The sequence below is a fragment of the Artibeus jamaicensis genome, unplaced genomic scaffold (genome assembly GCF_021234435.1).
Source record: "Artibeus jamaicensis isolate MK-2021 breed Jamaican fruit bat unplaced genomic scaffold, CSHL_Jam_final scaffold_369, whole genome shotgun sequence".
Taxonomy (NCBI): domain Eukaryota; kingdom Metazoa; phylum Chordata; class Mammalia; order Chiroptera; family Phyllostomidae; genus Artibeus; species Artibeus jamaicensis.
In genome coordinates, this window is record NW_026522042.1 from 34,103,423 (window position 1) to 34,120,070 (window position 16,648).

General features: G+C 52.2%; 1 protein-coding gene across 2 annotated transcripts; it reads left to right on the forward strand.

Annotated features, from left to right (window-relative positions):
* The first annotated feature begins 802 nt into the window (after positions 1-802).
* On the forward strand, positions 803-16,609 carry CLPTM1L (CLPTM1 like). Of its 2 annotated transcripts, none has more exons than XM_037137306.2 (17): positions 803-1,234; positions 1,777-1,877; positions 2,418-2,607; positions 4,143-4,291; positions 5,428-5,506; positions 7,643-7,760; positions 8,076-8,170; positions 8,959-9,043; positions 10,246-10,349; positions 11,316-11,381; positions 12,366-12,416; positions 13,211-13,293; positions 14,000-14,034; positions 14,672-14,727; positions 14,810-14,854; positions 15,313-15,428; positions 15,999-16,609. In XM_037137306.2, exons 1-17 carry the CDS (start codon positions 1,073-1,075, stop codon positions 16,081-16,083), a joined length of 1,620 nt encoding a protein of 539 aa, XP_036993201.1. In that variant the 5' UTR covers positions 803-1,072; the 3' UTR covers positions 16,084-16,609. The 2 variants fall into 2 exon arrangements, with proteins under 2 accessions (XP_036993201.1, XP_036993202.1); XM_037137307.2 differs by having other exon boundaries at positions 4,146-4,291.
* Positions 16,610-16,648: the final 39 nt, after the last annotated feature.

A 16,648-nucleotide genomic window follows, 5' to 3' on the forward strand; every position in this document is an offset into this window, starting at 1 on the left:
ATTCTGTGCTACATTTTGACATTGAGTAATATGAACAAAAACGGGGCCACATACTAAACCTGACAAACTCAGAGGGGCCTGCATGGTGGGACAGAAAGTAACCACACAGAATGGTCCAAACATACATATTCCTAACTAAAAATCATGGCAGGGATTGGGTAGCTTCCTTAACAAAGGTCAATCTGTACTTTAACAGAACCTATGTCTTGTTACAGAACAGAGGTGGGGGGGCAATATTTAGCCCACCCAGGGGCACCAAAAACTTTTACAGAACAAGCAGGCGCCAAAGTTCGTTATGTCCGCCGCCAGAAGAAAGATGTCTCTCAATGCCAGAAAGTTGTGAAAAGGAAAGGTTTATTTAAAGCTAGAGATTTAAAGTAGTGACCCAATGTCCCCATTAAAATAACAAAGTCCTTTTGGATGCCCACAGTGCTTCCTTCTCCCCCTGCCCTAATTTGGGGTATCATAACTCAGGAAAAGAAGCACACATCTGTGTTTCAGGCTGCTGGCACCATCTGATTACTCCAAAGCCATGTAGTACCTCCTCATGGCCTACCATGCAGCCAAAGGGAACACACACACACACACACACACACACACACACACACACACACACACACACACACACACACACACACACACACACACACACACACACACACACAAACACACAATGGCGCAGAAAATATGACGTCCTCGTCTCGTCACTGACGCGAGCACGTATGTGTGCGTGTGCCCGCTCGGCGGCTGGACTACGCTTCCCAAGTGGCCGCGCGGGCGGTCCACTTCCGGCGGGTGGTGGAAGACCCGGAAGCTACCGTAGGGCCGGCGAATCCTGCGGCGACAGGTAGGCAACGACGGAGGTGGCGGCAAGAGTATGCCGGGCAGCCGGCCGCTAGCGGCGCTCGGCGCGTTAGTTCCCCGGTGGCGGCGGCGGCGCGCAGCGGCTCTCCGGTGAGCGGTGGCGGCCGGAGTGTCCGGCAGGGCGCCGGGCAGCAGGCCCGCGGGGCCGCGGCAGCGAGACTGACCGGAGCTGGTGGGCGCCTAGCTCTGCCCCGGGAGCGGCGGCGCCATGTGGAGCGGCCGCAGCTCGTTCACCAGCCTGGTGGTGGGCGTGTTTGTGGTGTACGTGGTGCACACCTGTTGGGTCATGTACGGCATCGTTTACACCCGCCCGTGCGCCGGCGACGGTAACTGCATCCAGCCCTACCTGGCGCGGAGGCCCAAGCTGCAGGTGAGCTCCCGGCTAGGGGTGGGAGGGTCTCCCCGACCGAACGGGGCCGGGGGCTATTCTCACCTGAGATAGCCAGAATCTAGTGAGGTCGGGAGCTCTCTTCATCAGAAAAACCCAGGAGTTTGGGCTCTTCTCACCTGAGCCAGGCGGTGGCTGGGCTGGGGGCTCTGGTACACTGATCCCTGACCTCCGAACGCCCATATCCTAGAGACCCTGCCTGCATGGTGGCTGCAGGCAGGCTCAAGACATTGTCCCTTGTCACCCCATTACAAGTCCTCAGAGTCGGTTGTACTCCCGCTCTGTTGATCCAGTCAGCTACACATTTTAGCAAGTTGGATTTTTTGTTTTTGCAAGTTGGGGTTTTTTTGCAGCACTTTAGATACAGCCGTTTTTTTTTCACAGTTCTGTCCCTTTGCGAGTTAAAATGAAACCTTTCCTCATTCAGTAGCACCAGATACGCTCGTCTTCAGTGTAGCTGTCTGCTGTGTGTGTGTTTTGTGGCAGGGGCATTGCCAACCTAATTTTCTTGACATTGTTTTCAGCTGAGTGTGTATACCACCACACGGTCCAACCTCGGTGCTGAGAACAATGTGGATCTTGTATTGAACGTGGAAGACTTTGACGTGGAGTCCAAATTTGAAAGGTGTGTTTATGGGACAAAGTGCCAGTGATAGGGTTAACATTAACTCTGGCTTTAGTGACTAAGATTTCAACAAGTGTAACTTGAAAAATGATGTGTTTGCCAAAAGTCTATCTTTTCCTTTACACTGGCTGGGAGGTGTCAGATAAGAGTGAAGGGAACGTGTGCTGGAATGAACGTCCTCTAGCCAGCCTGACCCAGCAGAGAGCTGCAGGGGCAGTGCAGCACACCAGGGATGTGCACTCATGGGGTTAGCCACTGCCTGCCTGTGACCCAGGTGAGTGGCTGGCCTTTCTGAGCGCCAGGAAATGGAGGCTTTTCAGCTTTCAGGCATAGCTGCCCAAGCTTCTAGAGATTGTTCCGTAAACCTCTGTACCTAGACTCGCAGTCACAAACAGGTGGGTTTCGTTTTTCATACTTATAAACTAAAATTAGTTGGTGTGAAACAATGTAATTTAAAAAGATATTTGAGTAATCTCTGTCGTGTGTATATATACAGAATGTAAATGTACACGTCTGAAATTGTAATTTGTCTTGTTTTAGGACAGTTAATGTTTCAGTACCAAAGAAAACAAGAAATAATGGGACGCTGTATGCCTATATCTTCCTTCATCATGCCGGCATTCTCCCATGGCATGATGGGAAGGAGGTGCATCTGGTGAGCCCTCTGACCACCTACATGGTCCCCAAGCCAGAAGAGATCAACCTGCTCACTGGTGAATCTGATAATCAGGTGAGTCTTCATCAGATTATTGGCCAAACAGAGCCTATGTTTTCCCACATGGAATTCACACCTGTGTCCCTGCACGGCAAAGTACAAAGGTATGATGTTTTTGGCAAACGTGTCTGTCTTCCAGCTCAGTGATTTCCCATGGTTTGAGATACTTTTTTTTTTTTTAGATTTTATTTATTTATCTTTAGAGGGGAAGGGAAGGAGAGGGAGAGAAATATCAGTGTATGGTTGCCTGTCACATGTCCCCTGCTGCTGAGAATTGGCCTGCAACCCAGGCATGTGCCCTGACTGGGAATTGAACCGTGATCCTTTGGTTCGTAGGCCTGTGTTCAATCCACTGAGCTGTATCAGCCAGGGCTTGAGATACATTTTATGTCTAATCAGTGACATGCACTTTAATCCAGTGACATTTTTTATAATGATTTTTTCCTCAGGGAGTGTGGGTATGGGGTGGCCCGTTCTGTGGAGATCAGCTGCAGTCATTGCTTAGAGTTGGGAGACTTGCCGCACTGTGTAGGACACACAGCTCATCAATGTTTATTCAGAGTGTAATTCAAAATTATTAAAAAGGCATATGTACTGATTGTTGTATATATCTGTAGAAAACTACGTGTACCAGGAAACACTTTGTTAATGATTCCATTAGCAAAGCCTTGGATAAAGGAATCCTGGTGTTTGGGGCTGTGTTGAATGGAAGATGAAATTATTTACAAACAAGGACAGTGGCTTTTTAGGAAGTTTCCGTGATGCTGCCTCCGTCACAGGGGCAGGGCTATTCGTGGTTCGGGCAGGTTTGGGAAACCCTGCTAGCCTGCTCTGACCTCTTCCAGTTTGCACTCCCTGCTCTGTGTCCTTGAGAAGATCCCCTCACCTCCCTTTCCTTGGGCACAGTACGGCCCTGCTTCATGGGGCCTTCTTGGGAAATAAAGGAGGTGGTAGGTGTAAAGAGTATGAAAGGGTCTTTAGAACATGCAAATGGCAAATGTTAGCTGTTACCATTATTTGGGAGAGAAATGAAATGACACTGTTTTCTGGAATTTATTAGTTAGATCTGAAATAAAGGTTTTCCTGCCAATCAGTTTTCCTTCTGAATCTGGTTAATTGGGATGGATGTCTAGTCATTGACACAGCTCATTCCAGGCAACCCAATGTCCCTGGTGAGAAGCAGTCTTCTTTCCTGTCCCATTGCATACATGGGGCCATTAGCTCCACCCGCACTTGGAATTATTTTGGGGACTCCCCCTCAGGATCCCTGAGGAGCAAGGCTGCTTAGGCGGAAGACCCAAAACAGCAGTCAGATCCAAGACCGCATGTCGTTTCTGTGGAGAGAGGGGAGTGAGGGATGTGGGAGTCTGGGAAACTGGCAGTCATGGCCCCCAAAGCTGTGCCAGCCTCTGCTTCCCAGTTGTGCCTTCTTGGCATGTGGGTTGTTCCCAGGCGAAGGTTCCACCCGCCCTGCCGCCTCACCCATTTTCAGTCCAGTTTCCCACCCAGCATTGGCCCCTTTTCCTGCTAAGTCATTCCTTTTCATTTAGCAGAAGATCGAAGCTGAGAAGAAGCCAGTGAGTGCCCTGGATGAGCCTATTTCTCACTGGAGATCCAGACTGACACTAAATGTGATGGTGGACGACTTCGTCTTTGATGGGTCCTCCCTACCTGCCGATGTGCATCGATACATGAAGATGTAAGTGCGCTTGTCTGGCCAGGATATACTCACTTGTCTGGCTTTAAGCATCTCCCATCTGCCCTGATCTGACAGCAGAGGGTGTGACTCCAATGTTGTGGGAGTGGAGGAAGCCCCTTGGGGTGGTGGCCCACCAGAATCCAAAAGTGGATTGGTCACACCTCCATCTTTGAGCATCCCTGGAACTAGAGGCCCAGATGGGCCTGAGGTGCTCCCTCAAACCCTGTCCCTTTTCTCTGGGCGATCTTGCTGACCAAGATTGCCACCAGAGCACCAGAATGAATGAAACTGGAAGGGAGTCATGTTGCCATTTGTTCTCGGCAAAGGCTTCCCTTGCAGAGAGAGTAGGAGCATTGCTGAGACCATGTCACTTGAGTTTGGTCCTTTTTGCATCCTGACTACCTTTGTTAGGGAATGCCATGGCCGGTTTTAACATGACTAAGTTGCATGTATTTACAGTTAACTTCGTATCATGTCGCTGTCACCATTGTTAGCTAAGCATAACTATTAACATGGATTGACCAGCTTAGATTAGTCTGTGTCTTCAGGCTTTGGGGAGCCCATTGTTAGCTTAAGACCTAGTATCAGGTAGTAATAATGAGTGGTGACAGTAATTGTTCTTCTTTGCTCTCAGTGGTTCCTGTGGTATCGTCAAGAAGGGTTTTCCTTTTATAAATTTAAATCTTATTTTTGAATACATGATACATTTATAGTTAAAAATGTGAAAAGTATAGAAAGTGTCACTCAGTAAAAAGCCCCCCCACTCCTATCAGCCCCCCCATCCCTCCCACCAGGTATAAAAAGCAGATAGGTTTTTATTTTGTCTTATTACATTGTTGGACCTCTCATGTGAGTGCACAGATGGGCACCTTGCTCTTTTTTACACTCTGCGTGATATTCCATGGTATGGCTGGGTCCTTGTTTGTTTACCCACCTCCTCCTAGTGTCTCCTGTGGCAGGGATGAGCACAGCTTGTAAGATCCCTCTGCTTCTGTTGGGTAGATGTGTCCTGGGACTGTCTTGACCAGAAGCAACTGAAGTGCTGGGTGGGATTTCTCAGGTGTTTGGGGCTGCATTCAATTTGTCTAAGGTGACAGAACTTCAGAGTGACTTTGAAAACTGTCCCTCACCCCCAGGATCCAACTCGGGAAGACCGTGCACTACCTCCCCATTCTTTTTATTGACCAGCTCAGCAATCGGGTGAAGGACCTCATGGTAAGCATCTCTCCCCTCTGGACTTGAGCAGCCTGGAGTGTGACTGCCTCCTCACGTCTGCAGTGATGGCTCATATGTTTCTCACTTAGCATGGGTGTGCTCTGGGTTTGCTGCTGGCCAGCAGTGGGGTCCTTCCAAACCCCTTTGGCCTCAGGCTCCTGTACCTCTGCTGGAAAGGGCTTGAAAGGTCCTTCATTAAATAGAGAGACAGCTCATGGAAGAGCCGTCTGTCTTTTGAAGCAGTGTAGGAATGTTGTTCCTCTGAACCCTGAGTTTCTGCTATGCAGGTGCACACTGATTCAGAAAATGCCCTGAGCAAACTCTTCCTCTAGGGCTGGCCCTGCATGTCACCACCACCCTGGAGCCTATGCTCCCCAGGCAGCCAAGGGCCAGGGGGCGGGGGGAGTTGTATGAGTGGACAGGAGCTCCAGTGCCTCTGACATCACAAGACAGCTACAGCACCTGCTCTCCCGGGGTGGATTAGAGGGTAAAGGAACTGTGGCCAGCCTTTGGTCAGTAACAGTGGTTACCATTTAATTGACTGCATGCCAGGTGCTATGCTGAATACGTTGCAGACATTTAAAGGTCCCAGTACTGTGGAGGCAAATCACTATGGTCTGTTTTTGACAGGGGCTTTTTTCAGGTCAAAGGTGACCTCAACTTGAGGTCATCTCTGAGCAGAGCTGGATGAACTGTGCTTTGCTACTGCTCCAGAGAATGAGTGTAGTCCTTTGTGGCCTGCATGCTGGGGTGTGTACTCATAGTCCCTTCCTGGCATTTATTGGAGTATGTGGCGGTTCTGTATGCAGACCTCAGCTGCATAAAAACTAGATTTGGCAGAGCTGCCCCAGATGGTGCTTTGTAGCCCTGGGGGCTCCCATGGTCACCCTGGGTAAATATTTGGGAAGCAGTGAGGAAAAACAAGTCTGTGGCTGGGCCACTGGAACATCTGGGCAGCATCCACAGAGCACCTGTGTTATTCTGGTTGCCACGTGGGTTGGTAAAAGGCCTAGTGTTCAAGAGTGCCATTATTCACAGAAACAGATGTATGTATAGGCAGCGAGCTTTTTCCCACGTCACCTACTGTCACTGGCAGTTTGTCTCACTTGGAGTCACTTTTCAGTGCTGTATTTGGAGAACAACCAAGCCCACTGGAGTGATGGGGTGCTCCCCACCATGAGAGCCTAGACAGAGGCTCCCTTGTGGGGTGGGCCTGTCTTGCTGCCTGCCTGGCCTCAGGCTGGTGCCCTGCATGGGGTGGCCCAGTACCTGGGCCTGGTGTCTGGTTGCTGGGCTTACAGTATCAGCAGTACTCACTGCGAAGGGTCACAGCGAGCATGAAATGTGACATGGGTGGGTATGCCCAGGACCCTCAGGGACATGGAAGGTGTCACTCTTCCATGTGCTCAGGGGTGCCTCTTTCCTGGGACCTGACCACTGTGGTCACGTGTGCTGCCGAGCACAGCACACGGGTCTGCGCTTTCCTTCCCAAGGCGGTCTCCACCCCCAGTCGTGTGCGTCCTCATGAGCCTGAATACTGCCTCTTCCTGGAGCTCCCCACCTGCCCCAGGCAGAATGACTGCCACTGTCCTGCACTCCAGGACACTCAGCCTGTGGGTGTGGGCAGAGCCACTTGGTCTACAGCCTTCCAGGAGAGGGGCCTGTGTTTGGCTCAGTGGCACATATGTCCTTAGTCCCTAACATGTGGTGGGGGTGCCATTCATGCTGGGAAGGATGAGCAGAGGGGATGCGATCACCAGAGATGTTCAGGGTTTCCTCAGAAAGAGCTGTGTACGTTGTATGGAGGAGGACCCCTGCCCAGTTCTGAGAGGGTAGCAAGTGGGTGCTGGAGCCCCAGAGGAGGCAGGAGGGGAAGCTCAGCCTCGGGCATGGCCATAATGCCCAGGATATAGGAATATCTAGCTTCCAGCCACGTGGCCCTGGGTCTGAAGCCTTGGCCTCTGCTATGCCAGGCTATAGTGGGTGTGGGACTCAGAGAAAGAGGTGCAGTGTCCCAGGTGTGGGGTGCAGCCCAGGGTGCACAGTGGTCTGACCAAGGAAGGCCGGATGCTGGATGCAGGCCAACAGCTGGCTTCGCCCTGGCCGCAGGTTCTGACCGTGCTGTCCCTCCGTTAGGTCATCAACCGCTCCACCACTGAGCTGCCCCTCACTGTGTCCTACGACAAGATCTCACTGGGAAAGCTCCGCTTCTGGATCCACATGCAGGACGCAGTGTACTCCCTGCAGCAGTTCGGTGAGGCCACATATGCCATTCCATACCTGTAGGTGGCAGTGTCCTACAGGTGCAAGTCCAGACAGTTCACACAAACTCCTGAGCCTTTGAACCTTGCGGTTCAGGTTCTTTCATTTAATTTTTTAATCAGAGGGTCACTAGTATTGTGTTTCTAGTTCCTGTCTTTAAAAAGTCCTTGCTGATTTCTTGTAAGTTTACTTTATTTAGAACACAGTATTTAAAATGCCACAGGTGAACTCTCACTGCCAACAACTTTCAAAACCCTTTGTAATGTTAAGTAAGGTTGACATTGCCTATGTTGGTTTTTTTTCCCAGGGTTTTCAGAGAAAGATGCTGATGAAGTGAAAGGAATTTTCGTTGACACCAACTTGTACATCTTAGCGTTGACCTTCTTTGTCGCAGCATTTCACGTGAGTGGGTCCTCGTCGGCGATGACAGTGGCAGGCGTGGGCAGCTCTGAGGGTGCCAGCCCTCCTTAGTCGAGGCGTTTGGTGTGGTGGTGTCCCACCTGGCAGCCCCTTGGTCCCAAACACACCTGAGACTCTGCAGGCCAGCATGCTAGGGCCTTTCTCCCAGTTCAGAAGAGGGTGTCTTGACCTTGGGGTGCTGGCCATCTTAAGGACTTGGGACTTGGGTGGTTTTGGAGACTGTTTTGAAAAGAATTCCAAAATCACTGAGGTGAATTATGACTGTGAAATGAGTATTTCATTGTATAAATCCTGGTGTGGTGATCAGAGCAAGAAGGTCCTCTGGGTGGGGCTCTCGTTTGTTTGAGCATGGGTTCTCCAGGCTGGTGGAGGAAAGCCATCACTGCGTGGTGGCTGTACTGGACTCAGGTTCGGTGGGGAGGTGAGAAGACTCAGGCCCGGGGAGCCAAGCCGCAGCCAGCTCTGAGTAGCTGGGACTCGGCCACCAGTCCAGCTAGAACCTTCCAAAAGTGGGCTGGAAAATAGCACTTTTTATCTAAACTCATGTCAGAGTGAGTCTGGGCACTTCTCAGGCGGACATACCACGTGCCATTGCTATGAGAGGGGAGGGGGACACCTTCCAGGTGTCCTGCGGCCTCCCTGCCACTACAGGCAGAGACACCGGTTGTAGTGATCCAATGAGACACATGGGATCCACCTTCTGCATCCTGTGCCCACCTGCAGACTCACACGGGAGACAGATGCACACTGCTGTCCCCTCCCCTTTTCAGCTTCTGTTTGATTTCCTGGCATTTAAAAACGACATCAGTTTCTGGAAGAAAAAGAAGAGCATGATTGGGATGTCCACCAAAGCAGGTAGATACCCTCAGGATTTTTTACCCATTCCCAAAATGTATTGTGCGATCGATAAAGATGGGTTATAAAGTTCATTTTGAAACCTAAAGCCGTGATCGTCTATACGGTCTTGGTGAGTGTTGTGTAAGCCTGTGTCCACAGAGGACAGAGGCCATGTGGCTAGGGCCTGCCTCAGTGAAGACATGATGCTGGTTCTTAGTGCCTACCTGTGTCAGCCAGCCCGGCAGTGTCTCCTGCCGTGGGAATGACACGCCCCCATGGCTGGTCTGGGGTGCTTGGGTGCCCCGCTGCCCCCACTCCCCTGGCCCGCTGCCCATGTCGTTCACGTCCCGGGTACTTTCCTGCCCCCTGGTTTTCTCAGAGAGGACGCTCCACACTGCTGAATCTTCCTGCCCCTCCCAGCCTTTCCGGGGGGGGGGAGGGGTCCCTGGGGCTGTGCCTGTGGAAGGCAGTGGGTGTCTTCCCCCCGGGCCTGTGCTACTGGTGAGCACCATGCAGAGCTGGCTGTGCTGCTGCCTGGAGAAGCACTTGAGGGAATAGGACATTTTTGGTCAGCTCAAGTGTTTCTAAAGCACAACTTAAGAGGTGGGGAGGGGTACAGTGTCTAAAAGATATGTTTATCATGAAACTGTTAAAAAACAGGAAAGTGACTTGACTAGCAAGTCATTGCAATTCCAGTCAAGCACCCATTTTCTCAACGTGTTTCCTGTGTGTTTGCACGTGTAACTTAAACATGCTTACAGAGCTGAGGTTGCCTTCTGGGTTTTGGAGCTGCTTCTAATCATTTTAAACCACTTTCCTTAGTGCATGTAGTTCAATGTTCACTGTTAACGAAGGGGGAAATATTGTAGGCTCATCCATGTATGTGTGTGTGTCAGGAGCAGAGGCAGGAGTTTACATGCACAGGCTGTACATGGAGGTGGCATGTGTGGGCTGTGTACATACAGGGGTGTGTAAGTAGGGCTGGGTGAGTGTGGGGGTTGTACATATGCAGGTATGTGTGAGTGGCACAGGGGTGAGCGTGTGGGTTTTACATGTGCAAATGTGAATCTGCTGGGCAGGGGTGTGTGAACCAGGTGGAGGTGGTGCGTGTGTGGTATACAAAGGCAGGTGTTGTGAGCCAGGCAGGGGAGTGGGGCGGGCTGCACAAGTACGAGTGAGTGGGATGGTGGCCCCCCTCAGCACTCCTCTCTTGTCCCCAGTGCTCTGGCGCTGCTTCAGCACTGTGGTCATCTTCCTGTTCCTGCTGGATGAGCAGACAAGCCTGCTGGTGCTGGTCCCCGCAGGTGTCGGAGCTGCCATTGAGGTGAGCTGTTGTCTGAGTTGCCATGTGCCGTGGTCCGTGGGCCCAAGTGCTCAGTGCAGTCAGAACCTGCATAACTGCCAAAGATTGACATGTGGCCACCCCCAGTCAGGCAAGGGCACAACTGCTGTGGGTTGACAAAAGTGACAGCTCAGAATGTGCCTTTGAGTGGTGGCCATACAGTTCTCACTGCTGAAAGGCCCCAGCTCATCACATCTGTTGCAGAGTGTGTTCTGACGTGTTTACAGTGCCATGTGGCTCCTGCTGTGCTGGATCCACTGGAAGCAGAAGTATATGGCATGGCCTCCAGAAGCTTGGTGCCCTGTGGTGGCCCTGCTGTGTGTGGCTCAGGAAAGGGAGCCCTGTGGGGTTGGTGTGCAGGAACAGTGGAGGGAGGTGGTGGCCTGCACATCCTTGCTCTGCAAGTCCCAGCCCTCCTTGCACATGGTTGTCAGGTCAGGGACTGCACTGTCCATGCCCATGGAGGAAGATCGCCACCCAAAGACCTTTCTGGAGCCACAGCCACAGTGTGGTGACTGCTTTCTAAGGCAGTGATGTCCTCCTTGTTTCAAGGCAGCAAGGGGGTGTGGGTCCCGGAGAGACCCAGCAATAGCAGGGCTTGGACAGAGGCTGGGCTTTCTGGTGCCGGGGTGAATTTAGAAGCAGTCAAGGTAGGATGAGCCAGCTGAGTGCATGTGAGCTGAGTACAGGACTCAGCCTAGAGGAGGACAGCAGGTGAGAGCCAGTTTGCTGGTGCTGAGAGGCAGATAACAGCATTCACGTGGATTATAGCTCCTGGGCTGGCATGCAGGCCATGGGCCAGGTCCCCCAGCCTGTGCCAGTGAGCTAACCCAGCAGGCAGGAGCCTGGTGCACAGGAAAAGGCCCCAGCTCATCACATCTGTAACTTGAGGGGTAATCTTTGGCATCTCCTTACTCTTAGAATCGTTGGTTTCTTATTTTTCCTCAGCTGTGGAAAGTAAAAAAGGCTCTGAAAATGACTGTTGTTTGGAGAGGCCTCAGGCCCAAGTTTCAGGTGAGTGTTTCTGCTTTACTCTCTGGGGGGTTTGTGTTCCTTCCTTTTGGTTGACCTCATCTACTTCCCTCTATACCACCCATCGTTCCCATGCACCAGTTTGTGTGCCGATGCATGCCGTAGCTGCACCGATGAGGTGCAGGCCCCACAAGCAGGCAGCTGTCCTTCGCTGACGTGACTGTGGTCATGGCACATGGAACAGCTCCCCTGGCAGGGCTAACACTGGCTCCTTCATCACCACTAATTCTGGGTCCACACAGAGACGCCCCACCGCAGACCTAGCAGTGTCAGCACTGAAAGGCGGGGCCGTCTCCACACCGAGGTGGGACGCTGGTCTGCTCCCACGGGCAGTTCGGGATTGCTTCCCAGATAGCTACAACCCAGGGCTTGTCCCAGCTACTGGGTGTTCAGGAGCTTCCCGCACAGATCAGAGCTGGGGGTTGAGTGGCATTTGAGTTTTACAGGTAAGAAGGTCACTGTCCTCTGTGATGGGCCTTGTTTGAGGGCTGTATGACCCTCCCAAGTCCAGATCCTAAGGACAAGAAACTTGGCAGATAGAATGCAGTTTGTTTTCAAATGGGACAGGTGGACCCACTGTTACTTATCAAAGAGCAGTGTTACAGTGTATCCATACAGAGCAAGTGTCTTCATTGAAAAAACCACCAGGGGTAAGAACAGGAAGCAGCCCAGTGAGTGAGACGCAGTGGGTGGGGCTGTTTTTGCCACACTGACACGAAGTAGCTCAGGGTCCAGGCTGGAGTGGAGCAGAAATGCGGAAATGCTGCCCGCTGGTCCTCCAGGTGGAGGGAGATTTGTGGTCATGGTGTCATGGCCTTGAAGGGGTCATGCCTCACTGCGTGTGGGCAGGCTGGGCGTCTGCCAGTCAGCACACAGCCCTGTCACTTCTTCATTCCTAGCAAAGCCATGCTCAGACACTGCCTGAGGTCACTTAGCTAACATGACTGTGTTGGATTTTTATAACAGTTTGGCACCTACAGTGAGTCGGAGCGGAAAACTGAGGAGTATGACACTCAGGTGAGGAGCAGGGGAGCTGGGGGAGTGTGCGTGTCTGGCAAACAAGTAACTGAGCATCTTACCCTGACATTTACCATGGGAAGGCCACCTCCTTGGAGGGATGGCTGTGATCCCAAGTGGTTTTCCAAGTTGGAAAAGTGGGGCCAGGAGGTTTCTCCCTGTTTCTGAAGGTGTCCCCATGCCCATGTCTCCCAGGACATTTCTATTTTTCATAAGCACATTTGTCCTCTAGGAGTTTGCTGTGGTTGCTGCAAGCTCACTGTCGCTCACCTGGGCGACTGCGTTGGGAGGCCTGTGTGCTAAGGCTGCTGTAGAGCAAGAATTTGCAGGGTGGCCACACAGCATGTCCTGTGCAGGGCTGGGTGTATTTGATGGCTGATGAGCATCAGCCTGCATTTCAACTTCACTGGGGCTACAGTAAAGTCCAAAGCAAATAAACGTAAGGATACAGCCGTGCTGGGTTGGGCAGTAGCCTTGATGCAGTCCTGAGACTTCAGGTTTTTGTTCACCACATTTGTTCACTGATCTGTTATAGGCTAGTTTATTTTGGGTGAGCCAACATTATTATCGACATCACAGTCCACATCAGCTGGACTGTGGGTGCTGTGCGTTCTCTGGGTTTGATAAATGCACGCTGACGTGTCCTCCATTACAACATCACACACGTCACACAGCTGCCCATGTCGGCGGTTTCTTGCCCTATTTATTTTCCATCCTTGTGAATTAGTTGCACAAAGTGCGTTAACAGAGGTTTGAGGATTGGGCTCTAACAGGAAGTACTCTGCTCCCTGCAGGCCATGAAGTACCTGTCCTACCTGCTGTACCCTCTGTGCATTGGGGGTGCTGTCTACTCACTGCTGAACATCAAGTATAAGAGGTACGGGTGTCACCAGGACTCTCCCTGCCATGCTGTCACCTGGAGAGCCCAGTTCATTACTGACAGCCATGCAGACCGTGCCCCTTCAGCCTCTGTCTGCTTCTGTCCACGATTGCACTGCCAGCACCGGGTTGGTCTGTGGCTCTGTCTCCTCCTCAGTGTGGAAAGCAGGGGGTCAGGAATGCTTGTGGGAGTAGCCTCAGAACTGGAGACATAGCTGGAGTGGGGGTGTCCTGTTGCCCCCCTTTTTTTTTTGGATCAGCAGGCGCATAGTGAGGTCCGCACCCACAGCAGTGGTGTCTGGGGTGAAGTCGGATGCATTTGACAAGGGAAAATCTGGTACGGTGTGTGGCTGCTGCATTCGGAGCGGCAGGGGCCTGGGGAAGGGCTGGGGCGAGGACACAGCGCTGAGAGTTAGTTTTTCCATCTGACTGGCAGATCTGAAGTTCAGTGTTAGTCAGTACAGTCTCCCACCCTGCGGCAAGCCCTGGCTCCCAGGAAGCATTTGGCATGCTGGTCCACCCTCACCGGGTGTCGCAGCATCTGGGATCTGACCAGGGCCCCAGGCGTACAGTGTGCGGACGGCAGACCTCTGGGGCTTCTGGGAGAATGTGATGTTGACAGAGGGCTCCCACAAGAGTCGTGGTTTAACAGACACTGATGACAGAGTCAGGCCTTCCACAATGACAGCTCTCTTCCTTTTCAGCTGGTATTCCTGGTTAATCAACAGTTTCGTCAACGGTGAGTTGTGTGTTTTTCTCTTCGAGTAACAGCATTTACAGCAAGTACCTTCTCGGTGCTCCGGTGACGTGAGGTTACCCTGGTGAACCCTCTGCCCTACCCTGTGCACTGGGCAGGGCCCCCGGACGCCTGGTTTGCCTGTGGGGGTCCCACATAGGCTTCCTGGGACTAGAGCCCTGAGCAGTCTGTTTTCTTTGCATGAAAACATTCTGTGTCATCAGTGAACAGCACCGTGCTTACATCTGATTCCTTCGGGCAAACTAAAGGAGCAGCCCATGAGCATGGAGCTCTACACGGGAACTGCCAGCCCTGGGCTGGCCCTGACCACAGCACTGGGTCTCTGTGGGCAGCTAAGGGCACAAGCAGACAGGGTGGGCTCCCGGGATGCCACGTTCACTGGTATGGTTCTCAAACCTAGCTGCAGCCACCAAAGGGGACAGTGTGGAGTGGGAATCCTGTCCTCACAGCCCCAGCACTCAGCCCCCTGCAGGCGAGTCTTACAGTGATTGAGGAAGAAGATGTTGCTCTCTGAAGCCATTCTGCTAGCCAGCAAGCTACAGGGTGTAAAGCCTGGCTCCAGGGCTTGTCAGGGTGTCAGAGCCCACGCACACTCTCCAGCCATGTCCTGTCTCCCCAGGGGTGTACGCCTTCGGCTTCCTCTTCATGCTGCCCCAGCTCTTTGTGAACTACAAGGTAAGACACTGCCCCAGCTGAGTGGTCACGTGTGCACTCTGTGTGGTCTGCCCCTGACCTTCACGTGTCTCCTTGTCCCCAGATGAAGTCGGTGGCACACCTGCCCTGGAAGGCCTTCACATACAAGGTCAGAGCTTCACACATTCAGGGCCACATTCCTGTCATAGTGTGGGGGTGTCTGCTTTAAACACAAGAGTCACACCAGTGGCTTTAAAAGACAGTGGCTCTGGCTCTCATAGTGACAGGAGGTTTTCTTGAGCTAAAAGCCATGCATGTGACTTGACAACGTGTCTCAAAATCAGATACCCCTGACCCAGTGGCTGGCATCAGGGTGGAGCCTGTTGTCCCACTGGTCCGTCTGTCCTGAGAGCTGTTTGGGTTGCCGTGGCCAGTCCAGAGCCTCCACCTGCTTATTTTCTGTTTTTGTCATCACAGCAGGAGCCTCTGTTACCCATGGTGTGTCTGCTGTGAGGTGATTTGCTGACTCAGGCTATGAGTGAACAGGGTCCAGGCAGTTGGCAGGGGGTCTCCGGGTGGTCCCTGGCAGCCCATTCCTCACCCTCCCCTCTCCCACGCAACCCGCAGGCATTCAACACCTTCATTGACGATGTCTTCGCCTTCATCATCACCATGCCCACCTCCCACCGCCTGGCCTGTTTCAGGGACGATGTGGTGTTCCTCGTCTACCTGTACCAGCGATGGTGAGTGCGGTGCCTCCGAGGTGCACTGCCCAGGCGGAGTCACGCAGTTCCCGCTAATGTGCACCTGGCCGTCCTGTGGGGAAAGATAGCCATTTGCAGTGGTCTTTGTGTGTTTCCCAAGCTAACATTCCAGTTGCTGATGGTAAGCCATGGGAGAAATTACTCTGTTTCCTGATGTAGAAGTGCTTGTTCTGTCTGAATGACGGAATCAACCACTGTGGGCTCACGCCCTCGTAGTCCAATTTGGTGTAACATAAAGGAGGTCACTGCCCCAGGCCGCATGCTCCTCCGCTCTTAGGAACTGGGATTGGTCCCCTGGGGCAGGCCTTCCCTGGGGGCAGTGTTCTGGCCCGGGCTTAGGCTCTGGCACCGGTGTCCCTGTCCTCTGATCAGCCTGCAGCACGGAGCTCTGGCCTAATCATTTAAAAACATCAACAGGAGAACACGAGGTGAACCCCAAAATTCCTCTCATGCGGTAAACATCTGACAATTTGATTATTAATCATTGGAACTTGAGGACAGGTGTGTCCTCCCTTCAAAAGCAGAAGCGCATCTGTCGTGTCGTTGCAGGCTGTACCCTGTGGATAGGAGCAGAGTGAATGAGTTCGGGGAATCCTACGAGGAGCGGCCCCAGCAGAAACCCCACACACATTAAGCACTGGCCTGGGCCATCGGCGGACCAGCACACAGCACATCTCGGATGGTCAGCTGCCTGAGTATTTTTGGAGATCCCTGGATGTTACACCTTCTACATTGCCAAAACCTCTGAACGTTTCTCATACGTCTCCTGAGTCCCTTCGAGTGGTGTTTGAGAGGAACTGGCTTCACTTCTGATGCCCCCAGCATGAAGACATCTGTCTCAGTCAGTCACTGAGATGTGTGCTTGTGGTCAACCTTTGCTGTTGGTGGTTCTTTGCGCAGGAGTGTCCAGTGTCAGCAGCAGCTGCGCCGTCACCAGTGTCCCCTCACCCAGCAGCCTCTGAAGGCTGGGAGGTGCGGGTCTCCATCTCCAGTTGTCTGTAAGTGCTCCTTACGTGAAATTTCAAATGCCTCTAAATCCGTGCTGTATAGACTCTGGGAACAAATGGCTTTTTTCCTTTTTGTTTAAAACTTGACTATTTTAAAGCTTAATGTATGTATGTTTCTATTTTAAAATAAAATAAATTTCTCTGGCTGTAACACTTTCTTGGCCTGTTGCAATGTGGAAAGCCTTTCAGATA

Bases quoted from the DNA above. Each gene is read 5' to 3' on its own strand.
- CLPTM1L (XM_037137306.2), top strand. From the start codon at position 1,073: ATGTGGAGCGGCCGCAGCTCGTTCACCAGCCTGGTGGTGGGCGTGTTT. The intron at 1,878-2,417 runs GTGTGTTTATGG...GTCTTGTTTTAG, and splicing joins GTGGAGTCCAAATTTGAAAG to GACAGTTAATGTTTCAGTAC. The intron at 14,855-15,312 runs GTCAGAGCTTCA...CGCAACCCGCAG, and splicing joins GGAAGGCCTTCACATACAAG to GCATTCAACACCTTCATTGA.